Source organism: Heterodontus francisci, chromosome 3 (assembly GCF_036365525.1).
Source record: "Heterodontus francisci isolate sHetFra1 chromosome 3, sHetFra1.hap1, whole genome shotgun sequence".
Taxonomy (NCBI): Eukaryota; Metazoa; Chordata; class Chondrichthyes; order Heterodontiformes; family Heterodontidae; genus Heterodontus; species Heterodontus francisci.
The window spans coordinates 159,933,762-159,953,774 of NC_090373.1; the positions used below are offsets into that span (position 1 = coordinate 159,933,762).

The following is a 20,013-nucleotide window of genomic DNA, read 5'->3' on the forward strand; positions in this document are numbered from 1 at the left end:
CAATCCAATGACGTGTCTAACCCTGACTTGGGTATGGTGCACATAAAATTATTTTGACTCATACAAAGGAATAATTTCTACCTAGCTTGTCACTGGCACCTAAAGAGAATTAAAAGGTCCATTTGTTAGGATACAACTATACAGCTGTACTAAAATCTATTGCAGTAACTTAAAAATAAGCTTTAGGTATTCCCAACTCATTGCAGGGCAATTCCCCACATGATCAGTTGCCAACCAAACAAATGGCAACAGTGTTCACTGCTCAAATCCATGGAATAGGACCAACGTCCCAATATTCTCCGAAACGACTCCATCTCCCTAATTTGCCCAGGGCTGTTACTGGACCCATTTAGCATTTTGGTGTCAAGAAACAACAGGGGCAAGAAACTGCAATTCAGTCAATACAGCATACTTGGGCACAAGGGATAAAAGGAAAGCTTAGTCCTTTTGCATTACTGATACAGCTGAGATCAGGAACGAGCCATTGGAACTCATAAGCATGCACCTGCAAGCAACTACTTTGTGACACATAATCAGTGCCCCTTACTTAACTTTTTAAATTAAAAATACTGTTATTTTCTGCTTGAGATGGTTGGGAGAACTGGCCTTTATAATCTAGGTTGAAATCACCAGCCCAGACTGATAGGATGAAAGTCTCTTCTCTTTTTATTTTTTAAAGTGTCCAATGTGAGATGAGTCTGAGCAGTTGTACTCCAGATCTGAGTGGGGCCAGGCTTACAGCATAAAACTGCCCCTAACTCAGAACTAGTTGGCAATGTCACTCAGACATGCGTAAAGATGGTTGGTGTAGGAAACGTAAAGAATATCATGCTTGTCCAGTAGCGAGTGTTCTTCAGAGACTGGGATTACAGCACATTGCTGGGGCCATAGTGGAGGGAACTGTGTTACATATCTGGGTGTGCTATACCTCACCGTGGGTGCCTAAACTGGTATTCCAGCTCGACTGCCAGTACTAACCATGCTGCATCTTGATGAGCATGAAAACATTTTTTTTAATTCCTGGCAGGAAAATAATTTGTGCTGACCCCTCATCAATGGTACTGTATAACCAGCTACTAAGAGATGCACGAAAGCAGTCTAGGATGGGACTGGAATAATATTTTAAAAGGGGCAAACTGAAATGGATTTTCCAAGTAAGAATTCCCAAGAAAAGTGGATCCCTTAAGAATGGCAAAGTACCTTGTGGACCATCTGGATTACCATATTCTTCCCAATTTTTACGAGACTCTTCATCTGTTAAACTGGAAGAGAATTAGCTGGATTTTAAAAACTGATGTTAAATTCTAGTGATGTGAAGCTGAAATGCACATCTAGGGGAAAGGAAAACGGCAAAAAGTTTCAGGCAAAGCTTTAAAAATGAAACTTATTTATATAGTGCCTCAGACATACTAAACCATCCCAAAGTGCTTCACAGGAGCATTATCAAACATCTGACATCAAACCATATAACAAGATATTAGGGCACATGACCAAGAGGTTGGTCCAAAGGTAGATTTTTGAGAGTCAAAACGGGAAAGGGAGGTGGAAGGAATTCCAGAGCTTAGGGCCCAGGCAGCTGAAGGCACAGCCACCAATAGTGCAGCAATTGGGGATACACAAGAGGCCAGATAGATGAGGGTTGTAGGGCTGGAGGAGGTTACAGAGATAAGGAAAGGTGAAACATCTGGATAACAACCACTTCTTTCAGAGGGAAAATAAAATGAAAACCTGTTACATTTTTTAATGTTACTGTTACCTTGTAAAAGTGTTTAGAATATAAAATCTGAAGTCGATATTCAATCCAAATCTTTCAACATTTTTAAAGCAGCTATTATAAAGGGTTACATTTTCCCAACTGTTTAATTTCTTGAATGCTTAAGATATTAGAATATGAAACATGATAACAGTTCATCAATTTCCAAGTTTTAATCGTTGACGCAATGAACAGGAACTATATCTGGTGTCAGTTTTAGTTAGTACAGCAAATCAAATACCTCATACAGACTGTTTAGCACAAGGTCAACAGAAGCTGAGTCTAACTAAAACATTCATGATTGTGTATTGATAGAGTTGCAACTGTGCATTCATTAAATTACATAACCACAAGTCTTAAAAGGCATTTCTCTCAAGTTAAATTTCAGCAAATACATGGTCAAAACCCACCAGAGGTTATGAGCTGGAATATTTCATTTATTTTAATGCAACTGCTAGATATGAAGGAGAGAAATGCAATTTAAAGTATGAACAATTTAGGATTTTCACTGGCAGGAAATATGTTAGGTCAAAACACCTTTGATGTCCATTGAATAACGTATTATGATTCTGGCCACTAGTTTTCATAGAAAGAAGCATGATTAAAGAATGCGATTCCCAAAGCACTAGTGAAATCTTGGAATCTCTTACTTAAAATGAAATTTGACATACTCAGCCACCATAATCCAGTGGCCATAGTTATAATACTATCACAACAGCTACTGAGCATGTTAAGAATGGCAGGTAATGCCAGTCATAGTATCAAGGTCAGCGAGTGCAGTGATGAATAATTTAACATGACGATCAATGATTAGGAAGATTTAACGGTCAAGTAAAAGCAGTTTACAGTGTAAATGAAAGCCATGGGCCCAACCAGCACTTCTGCAGGGTAGTGTACTGGTTATCATAGTGAATTAGCAACCAAGAGAGAGTGAACTCATATCTCAGTATAGCAAGTTGAGAAACAGAATTCATTAAATCAGCAGTTAATGGACTAGCACAGAGAAAATTATTAAGGATTGTCGCAAAAACCTGCATAGTTCAGGGAATCTATCCAGCCCAGACTACAGGTGACTCAGTAACTAAAGAAAAAGGACAACGATATCTTTTCAGGGATAGTAGGGCTGGGTAGTTAAGTGTGATCTAGCTAGTGTCCCCCACAAATCAAGAACATATATTAAATAATTTGCTCCAGGACAAGATAATTGCCACAAAACTGCAGTTCCATTTCCTAAAGTCCAATTTCTATTAAGATGCTACTACTCACGCAGCATAAGCTTTCGCAATCCTCATAAACAAGACTTCATCGCCTCCTTTATCTGGGTGATGTTTGAGCGACAACTGTCGATACTGCTTTTTGATTTCTGCTATAGATGCTCCCTAAGTTAGGAAAAAATAAATATGCACCAGTTATCTATGGGAAAACTTATTCTCCACCTCTTTCCCAACCCAAAAATAAAATTAAAGAATCAATTAAGTTTTATTTGGATACAAGTCAGTGTAATTTAACAGAGATGAACTTTGCATTCCAGAGTCATTGGAAGTGTTATTCATTCACTTGGATCAAGAACTGGAAATTCTACATGTCTGAATGTTGTGTAATGCTACAAAGCTGACAAACAACACTTTTTAAAAACTCCTACAATTTAAGCTTGCTGTATGAATATTTACTACAACACTGTACTATCATTGTATTACAGTATGTTTTGTTCAGGTAGACAGTCAAGATCCCATGGAACTTTTCAGTGAAGTTGAGAATTTTCCTGATGTCCTGGCCAGTCATCCAAGCTCAACCAATACCAAAGCAGATTAACTAGCCACTCACCTCATTGTTGTTTATCAGACTTTGTGGTGCATAAATTGGCCTCCATGTCTGCTACATAACAGTCACTTCAAAATTACGTGAAGCACTTTGAGATATTTCTCAGCTGTGATAAAGCACTATATAAAATCTTTCTTCCTTTTAAATACTGAAGCTCTCTCAAATGCCGGAAAGTACACAGTGCAGCAAGATAACAAAGAGTTGTATATTTTAACTCCATGAAGTCCACCGCTCTTCCACCTCTTTCTCCACGCGTCACCCCCCCCCCCCTTACTATCATACCACCTAACTTGGCATGCCACGCTACAAATTCCTGAATGAAATCAAAACAAACATTTTAGAGGCAGAGTTTCAGTTTACTGACAAACTACGTGTTACATAATATACAACCCAAAATTAAAGTTTAAACCCAGTATCTGGTTACCAAAGCTACTAGAGTGGACGATTAATGTTCTGATGCAACCAAATTCAGTTGAGAGCTGCTGGTTACTAAATATAGTACACTATTTCACCCCACTTTAAAAGACAACACGTATTGCACTGCAACCCACAGCAATATTTTCAAACACATTTACAATTTGTTTTATCACTACAATTGTCAAAAAATCTTAGACTACTCCAAGAAAATCATTCCTTCTGTGTGCACCTTTAATAATGATCTTCTTGAACAAATATTGCACAAGCTTGAAGAAGCTAACTATACATTATAATACCACTATCAAAAGATACTTCTGTAGCTTCCTCTATATTAATAAATAAAAAGTGGCAGGTAAGGGGAGTCAGCTTTATTTTCAACAGCAATCTGTTTTATGCAGCTCCTGTGTAAATCTCCATCTGAGACATATTGGCAAGTCTACCAGGGTAGGGAACATGCACTCCAGCGCAACCACTATGCTAAGAAGGAATGCGTTGTCATTCTCAGATACCATGCCAATATAATGCATTATGCCACAATAGGTAGGATGCAGTTTTACTCAGAAATCGTAATGCGAGGGATCTGAGTGTCTTGGGTGAGCCAAGGAGATGTCAGGCACTGCTCCCCACCCCACCACAACTCCTACCCAAAGAGAAATCAGAGAGCAATTTTCTCAAGGTGTTCCAATGCACTTCCTATTGGGCCAGTCACAATGCAATATAGTATAAGAAGTGACCTCAGAGGTGGTGGCTTCTTCCACGTCTTCCAGATCACAGAATGGTGCACAGGACACGGAACTATAATGTTGGTGGCAGGGACAAGTGGATAGGGGGTTTAAGTAAAGCTCTCATCATAATACCATCACAAAATATCACTCCCTGACTGAAAAAAGAATTGATAGTTACTTACAGGGTCGACCCCAAGTACTTCATATGGGTTGTATTCTTTCTCTCTATTCTCTATTATTGAAACTTTGTATAAAAGACAGCAGAGTAGTATCCATCCGGAAATCAGTCCTATTTTTCTGTTTAAAAAGAAAGTAAATAATTAGAAAGCTCTTTGCAGAAATTTGCCTATAGTTAATCTCGCCTTAAAAAATGTTTTTTGTTCTCAGGATATGGGTGACATTGGCACGGCTGCATTTACTGCCCACTCCCATTTGCTCCATGGAGGTAGTGGCGGGCTTTCTCCATGAACCATTACAATCCTTGTGGTGATGCTGCAGCCACAATAGTGTTAAATAGGGAATTATAGGACCCAGAACCAACAATGATAAAGAAACAATGATTTACATCCAAGTCAGGACATTGTGCAACTTGCAGGGGAAAATGAGTTGTGATGATATTCCCACGATGTTGCTGCTTTTGGTGGCAGAGATTGCAGCAGGGAGAAGGTGCTATTAAAGTAACCTTGGTGAGTTTCTGCAGTGCATCCTCCAGATCTTCGACAACAGAGCCACAGTGGTGGATTTTAAGTCTAATAGCAGAGACACCGATCTAACAAACTGCGCTGACCTGGATGGTGCTGAGGCTCTTGCGTTGTTGTGACTACCCATCCACGTGAATGATGAGTATTCCATCACTTCCTCAGGTGAGCCTTGCAGATGGTGGAGAGGCTTTGAGGGGTCATGATGTGACCTCATGGGCCCGGCATACCCCCAACTCTACCATCATCAAGCTGGGGGACCAACCCTGGTTCAATGAAGACTGTATGAGGGCATGTCAGGAGCAGCACGAGGCATACTTAAAAATGAGGGGTCAGCCTGGTGAAGCTACAGCATAGGACAACTTGTATGCCAAACAGTGAAAGCAGCATGCAGTAGACAGAGCTAAGCGATCACGCAACCAAAGGATCAGATCCAAGCTCTGCAGTCCTGTCACATCCAGTCATGAGTGGCAGTGGACAGTTAAACAACTGACGGGAGGAGGAGGCTCCACAAATATCCCCATCCACAACGGTGGGGAAGCCCAGCACATCAGTGCAAAAGCCAAGGCTGAGCATTTGCATCCATCTTCAGCCATGGGTGCTGAGTGGATGATCCATCTTGGCCTCCTCCTGAAGGAGGCAGTGGCATAGTGGTATTGTCACTGGACGAGTAACCCAGAGACCAAGGGTATTTCTCTGGGGACATGGGTTTGAATCCCACCAGAGCAGAAGGTGGAATCTGAATTCAATTAGTAAAAAAAATCTGGTGTAATGATGGCCATGAAACCATTGTCAATTGTTGTAAAAACTCAGCTGGTTTACTCATGTCCTTGAGGGAAGGAAATCTGCCGTCCTTACCTGGTCTGGCCTACATGTGACTCCATACCCACAACAATGTGGGTGACTCTTACATGCTCTCTGAAATGGCCCAGCAAGCCACTCAGTTGTACCTAACTGCTACGGAGTCGATAAAACAGAATGAAAGTAGACGGACCACCCGGCATCGACCTAGACAGAGGAAATGAAAACGGCAAAATCAGCCCTGTCTACCCTGCAAAGTCCTCCTTACAAACAGCTGGGGGCTTATGTCAAAGTTCGGAGAGCTGTCCCACGGACTAGTCAAGCAACAGCCTGACACAGTCATACTCACGGAATCATACCTTACAGACAATGTCCCAGACACCGCTATTACCACCCCCAGATATGCCCTGTCCCACCGGTAGGACAGACCCACCAGAGGTGGTGGCACAGTGGTACACAGTCGGGAGGGAGTTGCCCTGGGAGTCCTTAACATCGACTCTGGACTCCATGAAGTCTCATGGCATCAGGTCAAACATGAGCAAGGAAACCTCCTGCTGATTACCACCTACTGCCCTCCCTCAGCTGAAAAATCAGTATTCCTCCATGTTGATCACCACTTGGAGGAAGCATGGAGGGTGGCAAGGGCACAAAATGTACTCTGGGTGGGGGACTTCAATGTCCATCACTAAGAGTGGCTCGGTAGCACCACTACTGACCGATCTGGCCGAGTCCTAAAGGACATAGCTGCTAGACTGGGTATGCGACAGGTGGTGAAGGAACCAACAAGAGGGAAAAACATACTTGACCTTATCCTCACCAATCTGCCTGCCGTAGATGCATGTGTCCATGGCAGTATTGGTAGGAGTGACCACCGCACAGTCCTTGTGGAGACGAAGTCCTGCCTTCACATAGAGGATACCCTCCATCGTGTGTGGGGCACTACCACCGTGCTAAATGGAATAGATTTCAAACACATCTAGCAATGCAAAACTGGGCATCCAAGACGCGCTGTGGGCCATCAGCAGCAGAATTGTACTCAACCACAATCTGTAATCTCATGGCCCGGCATATTTCCAGCTCTACCGTTAACATCAAGCCAGGAGACCAACCCTGGTTCAATGCAGAGTGCAGGAGGGCATGCCAGGAGCAGCACCAGGTATACTTCAAAATGAGGTGTCAACCTGGTGAAGTTACAACACAGGACTACTTGCGTGCCAAACTGCGTAAGCAGCATGCGATAGATAGAGCTAAGCGATCCCACACCCAACGGATCAGATCAAAGCTCTGAAGTCCTGCCACATCCAGCCATAAATGGTGGACAATTAAATAACTAACTGGAGGAGCAGGCTCCACAAATATCCCCATCCTCAATGATGGGGGAGCCCAGCACATCAGTGCAAAAGATAAGGCTGAGGCATTTGTAACAATCTTCAGCCAGTAGTGCCGAGTGGATGATCCAGTTCAGCCTCCTCCCGAGGACCCCAGCATCACAGATGCCAGACTTCAGCCAATTCGATTCGCCGTGTTATCAACAAACGACTGAAGGCACTGGATACTGCAAAGGCAATGGACCCTGACAATATTCCAGCAATAGTACTCAAGACCTGTGCTCCAGAACTTGCCACACCCTTAGCCAAGTTGTTCGAATAGAGCTACAACACTGGCATCTACCCAGCAATGTGGAAAATTGCCCAGGTATGTCCTGTGCACAAAAAGCAGGACAAGTCCAACCTGGCCAATTACCACCCTATCAGTCTACTCTCAATCATCAGTAAAGTGATGGAAGGTGTCAATCATCGACAGTGCTATCAAGCAGCACTTGCTCAGCAATAACCTGCTCAGTGACGCTCAGTTTGGGTTCTGTCAGGGCCACTCAGCTCCTAACCTCATTAACGCCCTGGTTCAACCACGGACAAAAGAGTTGAACTCAAGAGGTGAGGTGAGTGTGACTGCCTTTGACATCAAGGCAGCATTTGACCGAGTATGGCATCAAGGAGCCCTAGCAAAACTGAAGTCAATGGGAATCAAGGGGAAAACTCTGATGGTTGGAGTCATAACTAGCACAAAGGAAGATGGTTGTGGTTGTTGGAGGTCAATCATCTCAGCTCCAGGACATCACTGCAGGAGTTCCTCAGGGTAGTGTCCTAGGCCCAACCATCTTCAGCTGCTTCGTCAATGACCTTCCTTCAATGATAAGGTCAGAAGTGGGGATGTTCGCTGATGATTGCACAATGTTCTGCACTATTCGTGACTCCTCAGATACTGAAGCAGTCCAGGTAGAAATGCAGCAAGATCTGGACAATATCCAAGGCTTGGGCTAATAAGTGGCAAGTAACATTCACGCCACACAAGTGTCAGGCAATGACCATCTCCAACAAGAGAGAATCTAACCATCTCCCCTTGACATTCAATGGCATTATGATTGCTGAATCCCCCACTATCAACATCCTAGGGGGTTATCATTGACTAGAAACTGAACTGGAGTAGCCATATAAATACCGTGGCTACAAGAGTAAGTCAGAGGCTAGTAACTCACCTCCTGACTCCCCAAAGCTTTCCACCATCTACACGGCACAAGTCATTAGTGTGATGGAATACTCTCCACTTGCCTGGATGAGTACAGCTCCAACACTCGAAGTGTAAATAGTGGGGAGTGGGTTCAGTTGCATGGAAAAACAGGAAGTTAAAGGAGAAGGTAGGACTGCAGGTTAGTGGTGAGGCTGATTGTTAACAAACTGCAAGAGTATACTGGTTAAACCAGAAGAGAGAAATAACAAACAGGCCAATAAAGCATCAATGCTGAGGGACAGATTATGGGGTATAGCCCAAATAAGAGTTCTATATACAAATGCACGGAGTGTAAGGAATAAACTAGATGAGTTGCAGGCGCAAATTCAAATGGAAGATTATGATGTGGTGGCCATTGCGGAGACGTGGCTGCAGGATGGTTGGGACTGGGAACTGAATATACCTGGTTATAAAGTTTACAGGAGGGACAGGGAAAATGGCAGAGGGGGTGGAGTAGCCTTTCCGATTAGAAATATCATCACCTCATTGGTGAAGGAGGATATAATGAGGGGAAAGCATCCAGTGGAGACCTTATGGGTGGAATTGAGGAACAGAAAAGGATCTAAAACTGTAATAGGTGTTGCGTATAGACCCCGGTAGCAGTTCTGAGGTGTTAGATTGTATAAATGCACAAATTAGACAAGAGTGTAACAAAGGCAGAGTAGTATTAATGGGGGATTTTAACTTACACATAGATTGGGAGAGGCAGACTAGCACCTGTCAGAAAGGTTGCGAATTTCTGGAATGTGTCCGAGATAGTTTCCTACAGCAATATGTCCTAGATGTAACAAGGGGACAGGCAATATTAGATTTAGTTATGAGCAATGAGCCAAATTTAATTAGTAGCCTAACTGTGCACGAACATTTATCAAATAGTGATCATAACATGATCGAATTCAAGGTAGTGTTTGAAAGTGAAAAGCACGAATCAGCTACTAGAATTTTAGACTTGGGTAAGGCTGACTTTACCGGGATGAGACAGAGACTGTCCACAATAAACTGGGTAGATCTGTTAATGGGTCAAACAACTGAAGAACAGTGGAGAATATTTAAAGAAACATTTAACAAAATACAAAGCGAGTATATACCCGAGAGGAAAAAGCTCCACTTCACAGAAAAAACAGCCATGGACAACTAAAGAGATTAGGGATAGCATAAAACAAAAAGGGCTTACAAAAATGCAAAACGCAACAAAGATCTGGCCGAATGGGATCAATACAAAGACCAGCAAAGGGTCACAAAGCAGCTTCTAAGAGCTACTATTATGAAAGGAAACTTGCAAAGGACATCAAAATCAATAATAAATTTTATAGTTACATAAAAGGAAAGCAATGTAGGCCCACTAAAAGCTGAAAATGGAAATATTGTCATTGATCATTGATAATGGGGAAATGGCAGACATGTTGAACAATTACTTTGCCTCAGTATTTACAGTTGAAAAGGAGGATAAGTTGCCAGAAGTCCCAAAAAAATTAATAACCGATAGGAGACAGGGACTTAATATAATTAACGTAAGTAAAACATCAGTAACAAGGAAATTAATGGAACTGAAGAGTGAGAAATCCCCAGGACCTGACTGTTTCCGTCCAAGGGCGTTAAAGGAAATAGGGGAGCACATTGTAAATGCCCGAACTATAGTCTTTCAGAGTTCGCTAGATTCAGGAGTGGTCCCTCTGGATTGGAAAGTTGCACGTCACTCCACTTTTTAAGAAGGGTGAAAGGGGGAACCAAGGAAATTACAGACCAGTTAGCCTGACATCTGCGGTGAGGAAGTTGCTGGAGTCTATAATCAAGGATAGGATGACGGAACACCTAGAAAAATTTCAGTTAATCAGGGGCAGCCAGGATGGATTCATGACGGGAAGGTCATGCCTGACAAATCTCATTGAATTTTTTGAAGAGGTGACTAAGGTAGTGGACAGGGGAATGTCTATGGATGTTATTTATATGGACTTCCAGAAGACATTTGATAAAGTGCCACATAAGAGACTGTTAACGAAGGTAGAAGCCCATGAAGTTGAGGACAAATTATTGACATGGTTAGGAAGTTGGTTGAGTGGTAGGCGACAGAGAGTGGGGATAATGGGTAAGTACTCCGATTGGCAGGATGTGCCTAGTGGTGTCCCGCAGGGATCTGTGTTGGGGCCTCAATTATTCACATTATTCAATAACGACTTGGATGATGGCATAGTAAGTCATATATCCAAATTTGCTGATGATACAACGTTAGGCGGCATAAAATTGCAAAGAGATATTAACAGACTAGGTGAGTGGGCAAAACTGTGGCAGATGGATTTCAATGCGGGCAAGTGAGAGATTATCTATTTTAGACCAAAAAAGGATACAGCAGGATACTTTCTAAATGGGAAGAGGTTAAGTACAGTGGATGTCCAAGGAGACTTGGGGGTTCAAGTGCATAGATCTTTAAAATGCCACAAGCAAGTGCAGAAAATAATCAAAAAGGCTAATGGAATGCTAGCCTTTATATCTAGAGGAATGGAGTATAGAGACACAGAGGTTATGCTGCAGCTGTACAAAACCCTGGTTAGACCCCACGAAGTACTGAGAGCAGTTCTGGGCACCACACCTTAGGAAGGATATATTGGCCTTGGAAGGAGTGCAACGTAGATTTACAAGAATGATATCTGGACTACAGGGGTAAAGTTACGAGGAGAGATTACACAAATTAGACCTGTTTTTGCTAGAATTTAGAACGCTAAGAGGTGATCTGATCAAAGTCTTCAAGATATTAACAGGAAAAGACAGGCTAGATATAGATAAACTATCACCACTGGTTGGAGATTCTAAAACTAGGGGGCATAGTCTAAAAATTAGGACCAGACCATTCAGGAGAGACGTTAGGAAGCACTTCTCGCAAAGAACAACAAAGAACAGTACAGCACAGGAACAGGCCATTCGGCCCTCCAAGTCTATGCCGATCTTAAAGGGTGGTAGAGGTTTGGAACTCTCTCCAACAAACAGCAGTTGAAGCTAGAACAGTTGTTAATTTTAAATCTGAGATAGATAGATTTTTGTTAAACAAAGATATTAAGGGATATGGGCCAAAGGCAGGTATATGGAGTTAGGCCGCGGATGAGCCATGATCTCACTGAATAGTGGTGAAGGCTCGAGGGGCTAAATGGCCTACTCCTGTTCCTATCTTCCTATGTTCCTATAAGCTCGACACCATCCAGGAGAAAGCAGCCCACTTGATTGGCACCCCATCCACAACATGCACTCCCTCTACCACCGACACACAGTGGCAGCAGTATGTACCATCTACAAGATGCACTGCAGTAATGCACCAACACTCCTTAGACAGCACTATCCAAACCTGCGACCACTACCAACTAGAAGGACAAGGGTAGCAGACGCATGGGAACACCAACCACCACCTACAAGTTCCCCTCCAAGTTACACATCATCCTGACTTGGAGCTATATCGCCGTTCCTGCACTGTCGCTGGGTCAAAATCCTGGAACTCCCTTCCTAACAGCACTGTGGGTGTACCCAATTCACATGGACCGCAGTGGTTCAAGAAGGCAGCTCATCACCACCTTCTCAAGGGCAATAAATTCTGGCCTAGCCAGTGACGCCCACATCCCATGAATGAATAAAAAAAAAAGTCCCCAGCATCAGACATGCCTGTCTTCAGCCAATCCGATTTACTCCACGTGATATCAAGTAACTTGTGAAGGCACTGGATACTGCAAAGTCCATGGACCCTGAAAACATTCCAGCAATAGTACTGAAGACTTATGCTCCAGAACTAGCTGCACCCCTAGCCAAGCTGGTCCAGCACAGCTACAACACTGGCAACTACCCAACAATGTGGAAAATTGCCCAGGTATGTCCTGTACACAAAAAGCAGGACAAATCCAACCCTGCTAATTACCACCCTATCAGTCTACTCCCGATCATCAGCAAAGTGATGGAAGGGGTCGGCGACAGTACTATCAACCAACACTTGCTCAACAATAACTGGCGCAGTGATGCTCAGGTTTGGTTCCATCAGGACCACTCAGCTCCTAACATCATTACAGCCTTGGTCCGAACTTGGACAAAAGAGCTGAGCTCAGATGAGGAGAGAGTGACTGTCCTTGACATCAAGGCAGCATTTGACTGAGTATCACATCAAGGAGCCCGAGCAAAACTGAAGTCAGTGGGAATGAGGGGGAAAGTCTCCGATGGTTGGAGTCATACCTAGCACAAATGAAGATGGTTGTGGTGGTTGCATCTCTCCTTGACATTCAATGGCATTTCCATCGCTGAGTCCCCCCTCTATCAACATCCTGGGGGTCACCAGTTTTTGACCAGAAACTGAACTGGACAAGCCACATAAATGCTGTGGCTACAACAGCAGGTCAGAGGCTGGAAATCCTGTGGCGAGTAACTCACCTCCAGACTCCTTAAAGCCATCTACAAGGCATAAATCAGGAGTGTGATGGAAAACACTCCACTTGCCTGGATGGGCGCAGCTCCAATACTCAAGAAGGTCGAGACCATCCAGGGCAAAGCAGCCCGCTTGATCTGCACTCCATCCACCACCTTCAACATTCACTCCCTCCACCACTGATGCACAGTGGCAGCAGTGTGTACTATAAACAAGACGCACTGCAGCAACTCACCAAGGCTCCTTTGACAGCATCTTTTAACCCATGACCTCTACCCCCTAGGGCAGCAGACACATGGAACACCACCTGCAAGCTCCTCTCCAGATCACACACCATCCTGACTTGGAACTATATCACCGTTCTTTCACTGTCGTTGGGTCAAAATCCTGGAACTCCCTTCCTAACAGCACTGTGGGTATACCTACACCCAAACGACTGCAGCAGTTCAAGAAAGCAGCTCACCACCACCTTATCAAGGATAATTAGGGATGGGCAATAATGCTGGCCTAGCCAGCGACGCCTACATCCCATAAACGAATATATAAAAAAAAACTTGGGTATACTGAGGAAGAATGCATCATAATAAGAGGACAACATTAGAAAAATTGCAAGCTGGGCAGTTAAACCTTTAACATAAATAAATGTGCTGCACCTTAAATGGAAAAATTTCATCACTTACACATTGGAAAATAAGAAACTAAATGGGCAAAGGGATCTAGGGATACAGGTGACTAAATCATTAAAAGTTGCATAGCATATCAGCAGAACAATGAAAAGTGTTAACAAAGCAATGGGATTTATTTCTAGAGGTACAGACTTCAAAAGTTATGTTAAACTGAAGTTACGTTAAACTTGTATTAGACCCTAGTCAGGCCACACTTAGAAGTACTGTGCACAGTTCTGGTCTCTATATTATAGAAAGGGCATAGAAGCACTGGAGAAAGTGCAAAAAAGATTTACAAGCATAGTACCAGAACTGAGAGATTACAGATATCAGGAAAGATTGAACTGGTTGAAGCGTTTTTCTTTTGAAAAGAGACTTCGAGGTAACGTGTTTCAGGTCTTTAAAATTATAATTGAGTTGGACGGGGAGATGTGGAAAGTTCAACACGAGGGGTCATAGATACAAGATAATTACTAATAAATCCAATAAGGAAATGAGGATAAATTCATATTTACCACAAGTTAGATAAACAGGATTTAACATGATCACTTTGATAATATGCAATTCACATAGCAGACATCTTTGTACTCTGCCTTTTGATGTGGGGGGGAAAAGAAAGAAACTTGCAGTTGCACAGTATATAATATCATACTCAGGATGTCTCAAAGTGCTTCACAGTCAACAAATTAACTTTAAAGAGCAGTCACTTGCTCTCATAAGGCAATCACGACAGCCACTTTGGGCTGGGAGAAAGCTTATATGCAACTTCATGCAGGGAGGGCCTCAGTTAATCACCTCCACCAAACACAGTATTTGCTGCACTGAACTGTCAGCCTCGATTGTGCAATCGGTCCTGCAATGCAGCTCAATCCCATGACTTTCTGACTTTGAGGCAAAAGCACCAAACTGCATCAAGCTAACACATAGGGGAAGGTAATAGAAATCAAGCTTCTGCAAACTCTCCAAGGTACAGAAAGAGAGCTACTGCAAAAACAATTCAAAAGATTTAAGATAATAAGTACTATGCCACAATGTGCATTCATGAATGGCTGCCACCCTGCAGTAAGATGGAGCACACCCCTAATTCCCTACACCGACTAGCCTCTTGGTGCGTGCATTTATGCAGCTGAGGTGGACTGAGTGGCACAGACAAGAGCTCATCATTACTTCAAAAGGAGAAATCCAAATAAGGTGAAACCATTCCTGCTCCCATCTTCAATTATTTGGGTATCATATGCAACTGAAGCAAAGAAACAGCAAATGCCAAGTTTACCAATATATTACAAAAATAGTGGCTGTGTGGAGTCATGAAAATACTTAAGCAAAATTCCAGGATTCAAAAGGTAGTAGCAATAGAACTAGACTAGCAACCCAATTCAATTCTTATAAGTTGTAAAATTTAATTTAATAAGCATAGCAATTTATGCAGTGGCACCAGATAAAACAAAACAACCATGAAAGCTGCTGGTTCAGTGATGTCCTTCAGGGAAGTCAACTGGCCATGCTTACCAGCAGTGGCCTATACATGACTTAACGCCCTCGCAAGTAGCCTAGCAAACCACTTCGTTGCAAAAACAGTGGTCACTCAAGAAGACGTCCATCACCTTTTCAGGGCAACTTTTAGCTGAAAAGAAAATGAACTTCATCCTGCCTGCTAAAAGAATTTTCACAACTGTAGAAAGAAATAAAACACAGCTTGCGCGATGCATTAGGGAGTCCTAAAATATCTTCAGACCTTAAACCAAAAAGATTACAAATGCACATTTTTATATGGCAAATTTGAGTGCAACAAGGAAAAATTGTTGTGGTTATTAATATCCCAAAAAATTGGCCAAAAAAATCTATGAAAAAGCAAAGAGCTTGCAGCTAAATAACAGGAGTGTTGCAACACACAATTAGAATTGGCAGCATGGAGGGCACTAATCATCAGTCTCTACAAGTGCAGAGCAAACAGAAAGAGAGAGCAAGAGGGAGAGAAAGTGAGAGAAAGAAAGCAAAGCGTGTAAAGTATTTCTACAAAACAACAAAAGCAAGTACAAGAAATAAAGGGAAGCTACAGAGACAGAAGAGAAAGCAGTAGAGGGAAAAAGAGGGAGAAACTGAAAAAGAACAAGCACTTTTGAATCTCTCACATGAGAGATTTTTAAAGCAAATAATATCAATTCAAATCTGAATTAATATAGTCCAAGAACTGCACCCTTGCTAGACAGCGCGACTGGTCAATTTAGTACGCTCAAAATTTAATATCTAATTAACCATCACATTTTGTAGACTACGATAATACATTAATGCTTTCTGAAATATTCATTTGAAACATCACTTAAGTTTGCATGTCTCATGTATCCCACCTCTATCTAATCTACACAAGAGTAACTCCACTAAACTGTCAGTGATTTACACTAAATTTGAAGTAGCCACAATAGTTAATTCTTCAGTATGGACATTAACATTTTAGCTTTCAAATTTATAATGTCCATACTTAAATGCTTCTCTTGGAGCACTTTACAAGAGACAGCAGAGGCAAGAGCGATTAAATGGGAAAACTAAACATATCAGGATTTTAACCAGGCTTCTGAAAAATGGGAGAGGATAGTGAGGCAGAGTAGTTTAGGAAGAAAGCTCCAAACAATGGGGAAATAATAACAGAAGGATAGGCCCTCAAGTGGTGGAGGGGAGAATGGTAAACAAGAGCTAGGGAAGTGCAGGCTGGGACATACAGCTGGAGAAAGCTGTTCAAATAAGGTAGATTGAGGGATTTGAAGACATGGACGTGACCAGGAAGTCAGTATCCTAGGGCCATCAAATGGCCATCACATTAACAAAATATCTATGCCATCAATATTTGTTGTTATGACAACCGACACTGGTCATAAGAAACTGTAAAACAATACATGAAGCCTCCACCAAATTCTATAATTCTACATTTCTAAAGCATTAAATTATTTTAAATGGAACCTGTGGTGTGAATAGATAAACAGGAGTGAATAATGCACCAACAAAAACAAGAAATGCTGGATTCACTCAGCAGGTCTGGCAGCATCTGTGGAAAGAGAAGCAGAGTTAACGTTTCGGGTCAGTGACCCTTCTTCGGAACTGACAAATATTAGAAAAGTCACAGATTATAAATAAGTGAGGTGGGGGTTGGGCAAGAGATAACAAAGGAGAAGGTGCAGATTGGACCAGGCCACATAGCTGACCAAAAGGTCACGGAGAAAAGGCAAACAATATGTTAATGGTGTGTTGAAAGACAAAGCATTAGTACAGATTAGGTGTGAATATACTGAATATTGAACATCAGCAAGTGCAAACCTGAAGAAAAACAACCTGAAAAAAAGTGGGTAAGCAAACTGAACAAACTAAGATGAAATGAAATAAATGCAAAAAAAGATTGTAAAAAATGTAAAAAGGAATGCAAAAAAAAAGGAAGAAAAAATAACTAAAAATGACTAAAAATCAAAGTAAAGTGGGGGGCTGTCATGCTCTGAAATTATTGAACTCAATGTTCAGTCCGGCAGGCTGTAGTGTGCCTAATTGGTAGATGAGATGCTGTTCCTTGAGCTTGCGTTGATGTTCACTGGAACACTGCAGCAATCCCAGGACAGAGATGTGAGCATGAGAGCAGGGGGGAGTGTTGAAATGGCAAGCAACTGGAAGCTCAGGGTCCTGCTTGCGGACTGAGCGGAGATGTTCCGCAAAGCGGTCACCCAGTCTGCGCTTGGTCTCTCCAATGTAGAGGAGACCACACTGTGAGCAGCGAATACAGTATACTACATTGAAAGAAGTACAAGTAAATCGCTGCTTCACCTGAAAGGAGTGTTTGGGGCCTGGGATAGTGAGGAGAGAGGAGGTAAATGGACAGGTATTACACCTCCTGCGATTGCAAGGGAAGGTGCCCTGGGACGGGGACGAGGCGGTGGGGGTAATGGAGGAGTGGACCAGGGTGTCGCGGAGGGAACGATCCCTTCGGAATGCTGACAGGGGAAGGGAGGGGAAGATGCGACTGGTAGTGGCATCACGCTGGAGGTGGCGAAAATGGCGGAGAATGATCCTTTGGATATGGAGGCTGGTGGGATGAAAAGTGAGGACAAGAGGAACCCTGTCACGGTTCTGGGAGGGAGGGGAAGGGGTGAGGGTAGAGGTGCGGGGAATGGGTCGGACACGGTTGAGGGCCCTGTCAACCACAGTGGGGGGGAATCCTCGGTTGAGGAAAAAGGAGGTCATATCAGAAGCACCGTCATGGAAGGTGGCATCATCAGAGCAGATGCGTCGGAGACGGAGAAACTGGGAGAATGGAATGGAGTCCTTACAGGAGGTAGGGTGTGAAGAAGTGTAGTCGAGGTAGCTGTGGGAGTCAGTGGGCTTATAATGGATATTGGTAGACAACCTATCCCCAGAGATGGAGACAGAGAAGTCGAGGAAGGGAAGGGAAGTGTCAGAGATGGACCATGTAAAGGTGAGAGAAGGGTGGAAATTGGAAGCAAAGTTGATAAAGTTTTCCAGTTCGGGGCGGGAGCAGGAAACGGCACCGATACAGTCATCAATGTACCGGAAAAAGAGTTGGGGGAGGGGGCCTGAGTAGGACTGGAACAAAGAATGCTCGACATATCCCACAAAAAGACAGGCATAACTAGGACCCATGCGGGGACCCATAGCGACACCTTTTACTTGAAGGAAGTGCGTGGAGTTGAAGGAGAAGTTGTTCAATGTGAGAACAAGTTCAGCCAGGCGGAGGAGGGTGGTGGTGGGTGGGGACTGGTTGGGCCTCTGTTCCTAGTTGATTTACCATTTGCAATTAGGTCGATGAAGTAAGATGCAATATTTCTCCATTCTCCTTCCATTCTGAATCCTGTCGATATGTGGATTGCTGAGTGATCCTAACTAAATCAGGGGCACCAGCTCCTTCAAATCACATATTTTACATGAATGTGAAGAGTGTCCTAAAGAGGATGCCATTTACTCAGTCTTTAACGCAGTACATTAATGGCATCATTGGAATATCTGCTGCAGGGCTGGTAAAGGAGTCGGAAAGCACAAAAGAGTGGCAGAGAAATGGCCTCAAGCTTCATGTAGCTGTCAGTATTGGCTTGCAAAATAGAGGCTATTGCTTTTTTAAATCCTGTTATTTCGCTTCTTCCCCTCCCTCTCCAATTCTCCTTACAGAAATCTACATTTGTTGATGTTCATTTTTGAACAGACTTTACTTTGACAGCTTTACATTGAAGTTGAAATTTGCAACTAGAAAGTCACTATTGCTGGAGGATTCAGAGATTTTAGTGGTGCAGCTATTCAAATGACAGCTGAGAATTTTTAATGTGTCTTTTGTTTCTAACTCACTTTGCAGCTACTGAATTTTATGTAGCCAATTTCTCAGGATGAATTAATGTTTCACGGTACCCATGAATAATTTGCAATTTAAACATCAATTTGAAAGTCAGGCAAAATCTGATCAATTCTTATAGAAGACTGCTTTTGTTTCATTAACAATTAAAAGATGAAAAAATACTCACTTTAATGTGGGAATCGCACTGTGACCCGATTTTCCTGACCGTAACCGATACCACAAGCACCTCCTATGTACTTTTCCTAATGTCTTTATCCTGCGTTCCTCTGTTGAGTAAAAAAGGAAAGTTACTTGCCCATAAACACAAGAAGCAAATAATTGTTTCCCTTCAGACCCTGAGGCTCACCCAGGGCAACAAGCTGACAAAGCACTTCAGGCTCCTTGCCATGTCACTCCTGCCCAGCATCTTTTTCGTTCACCACTTGAACTTCTTCATTGCCCTCTTGGCCACTTGCTGGATAAGAGCTGCCATCAGGCTCATTTGCTCTGTTCATTTTTTTTTTAAACCCGATTTGAGTTTCCTCCAAACTCCACTACCTCTTGACAACTCAGGTCTGGACTGCAGACAAACAGGGTAAATCAAATCAATGTCTTTCTGCCCAAAACTCATCATTAATGCTCTAAAGCTAATTTTTACTCCAATCATTCCAAAACAGGTAAGATCAGAGGTGATCTTGTTGTAAATCTGGTACTGGGTTCCCGACTCAAAACATTAACTATTTCTCTCTTCACAGATGATACCAAACCTGCCGAGCATTTCCAGCACTTTCTTTTTCTTTCAGATTTCCAGCATCCAGTATTTTGCTTATAACGGTACTGAATGATCTACTA

General features: G+C 42.7%; 1 protein-coding gene across 1 annotated transcript in view; it reads right to left on the bottom strand.

Annotated features, from left to right (window-relative positions):
* Positions 1-20,013, bottom strand: part of sec63 (SEC63 homolog, protein translocation regulator) — a 100,583-nt gene that overhangs the window by 50,562 nt on the left and 30,008 nt on the right. The window contains exons 2-5 of the mRNA XM_068027160.1: positions 19,349-19,448; positions 4,899-5,013; positions 3,020-3,132; positions 1,201-1,262 (exon numbers count right to left, since the gene is read on the bottom strand). Coding sequence (XP_067883261.1) covers positions 1,201-1,262; positions 3,020-3,132; positions 4,899-5,013; positions 19,349-19,448 — 390 coding nt within the window. The remainder of the gene's footprint in view (positions 1-1,200; positions 1,263-3,019; positions 3,133-4,898; positions 5,014-19,348; positions 19,449-20,013) is intronic.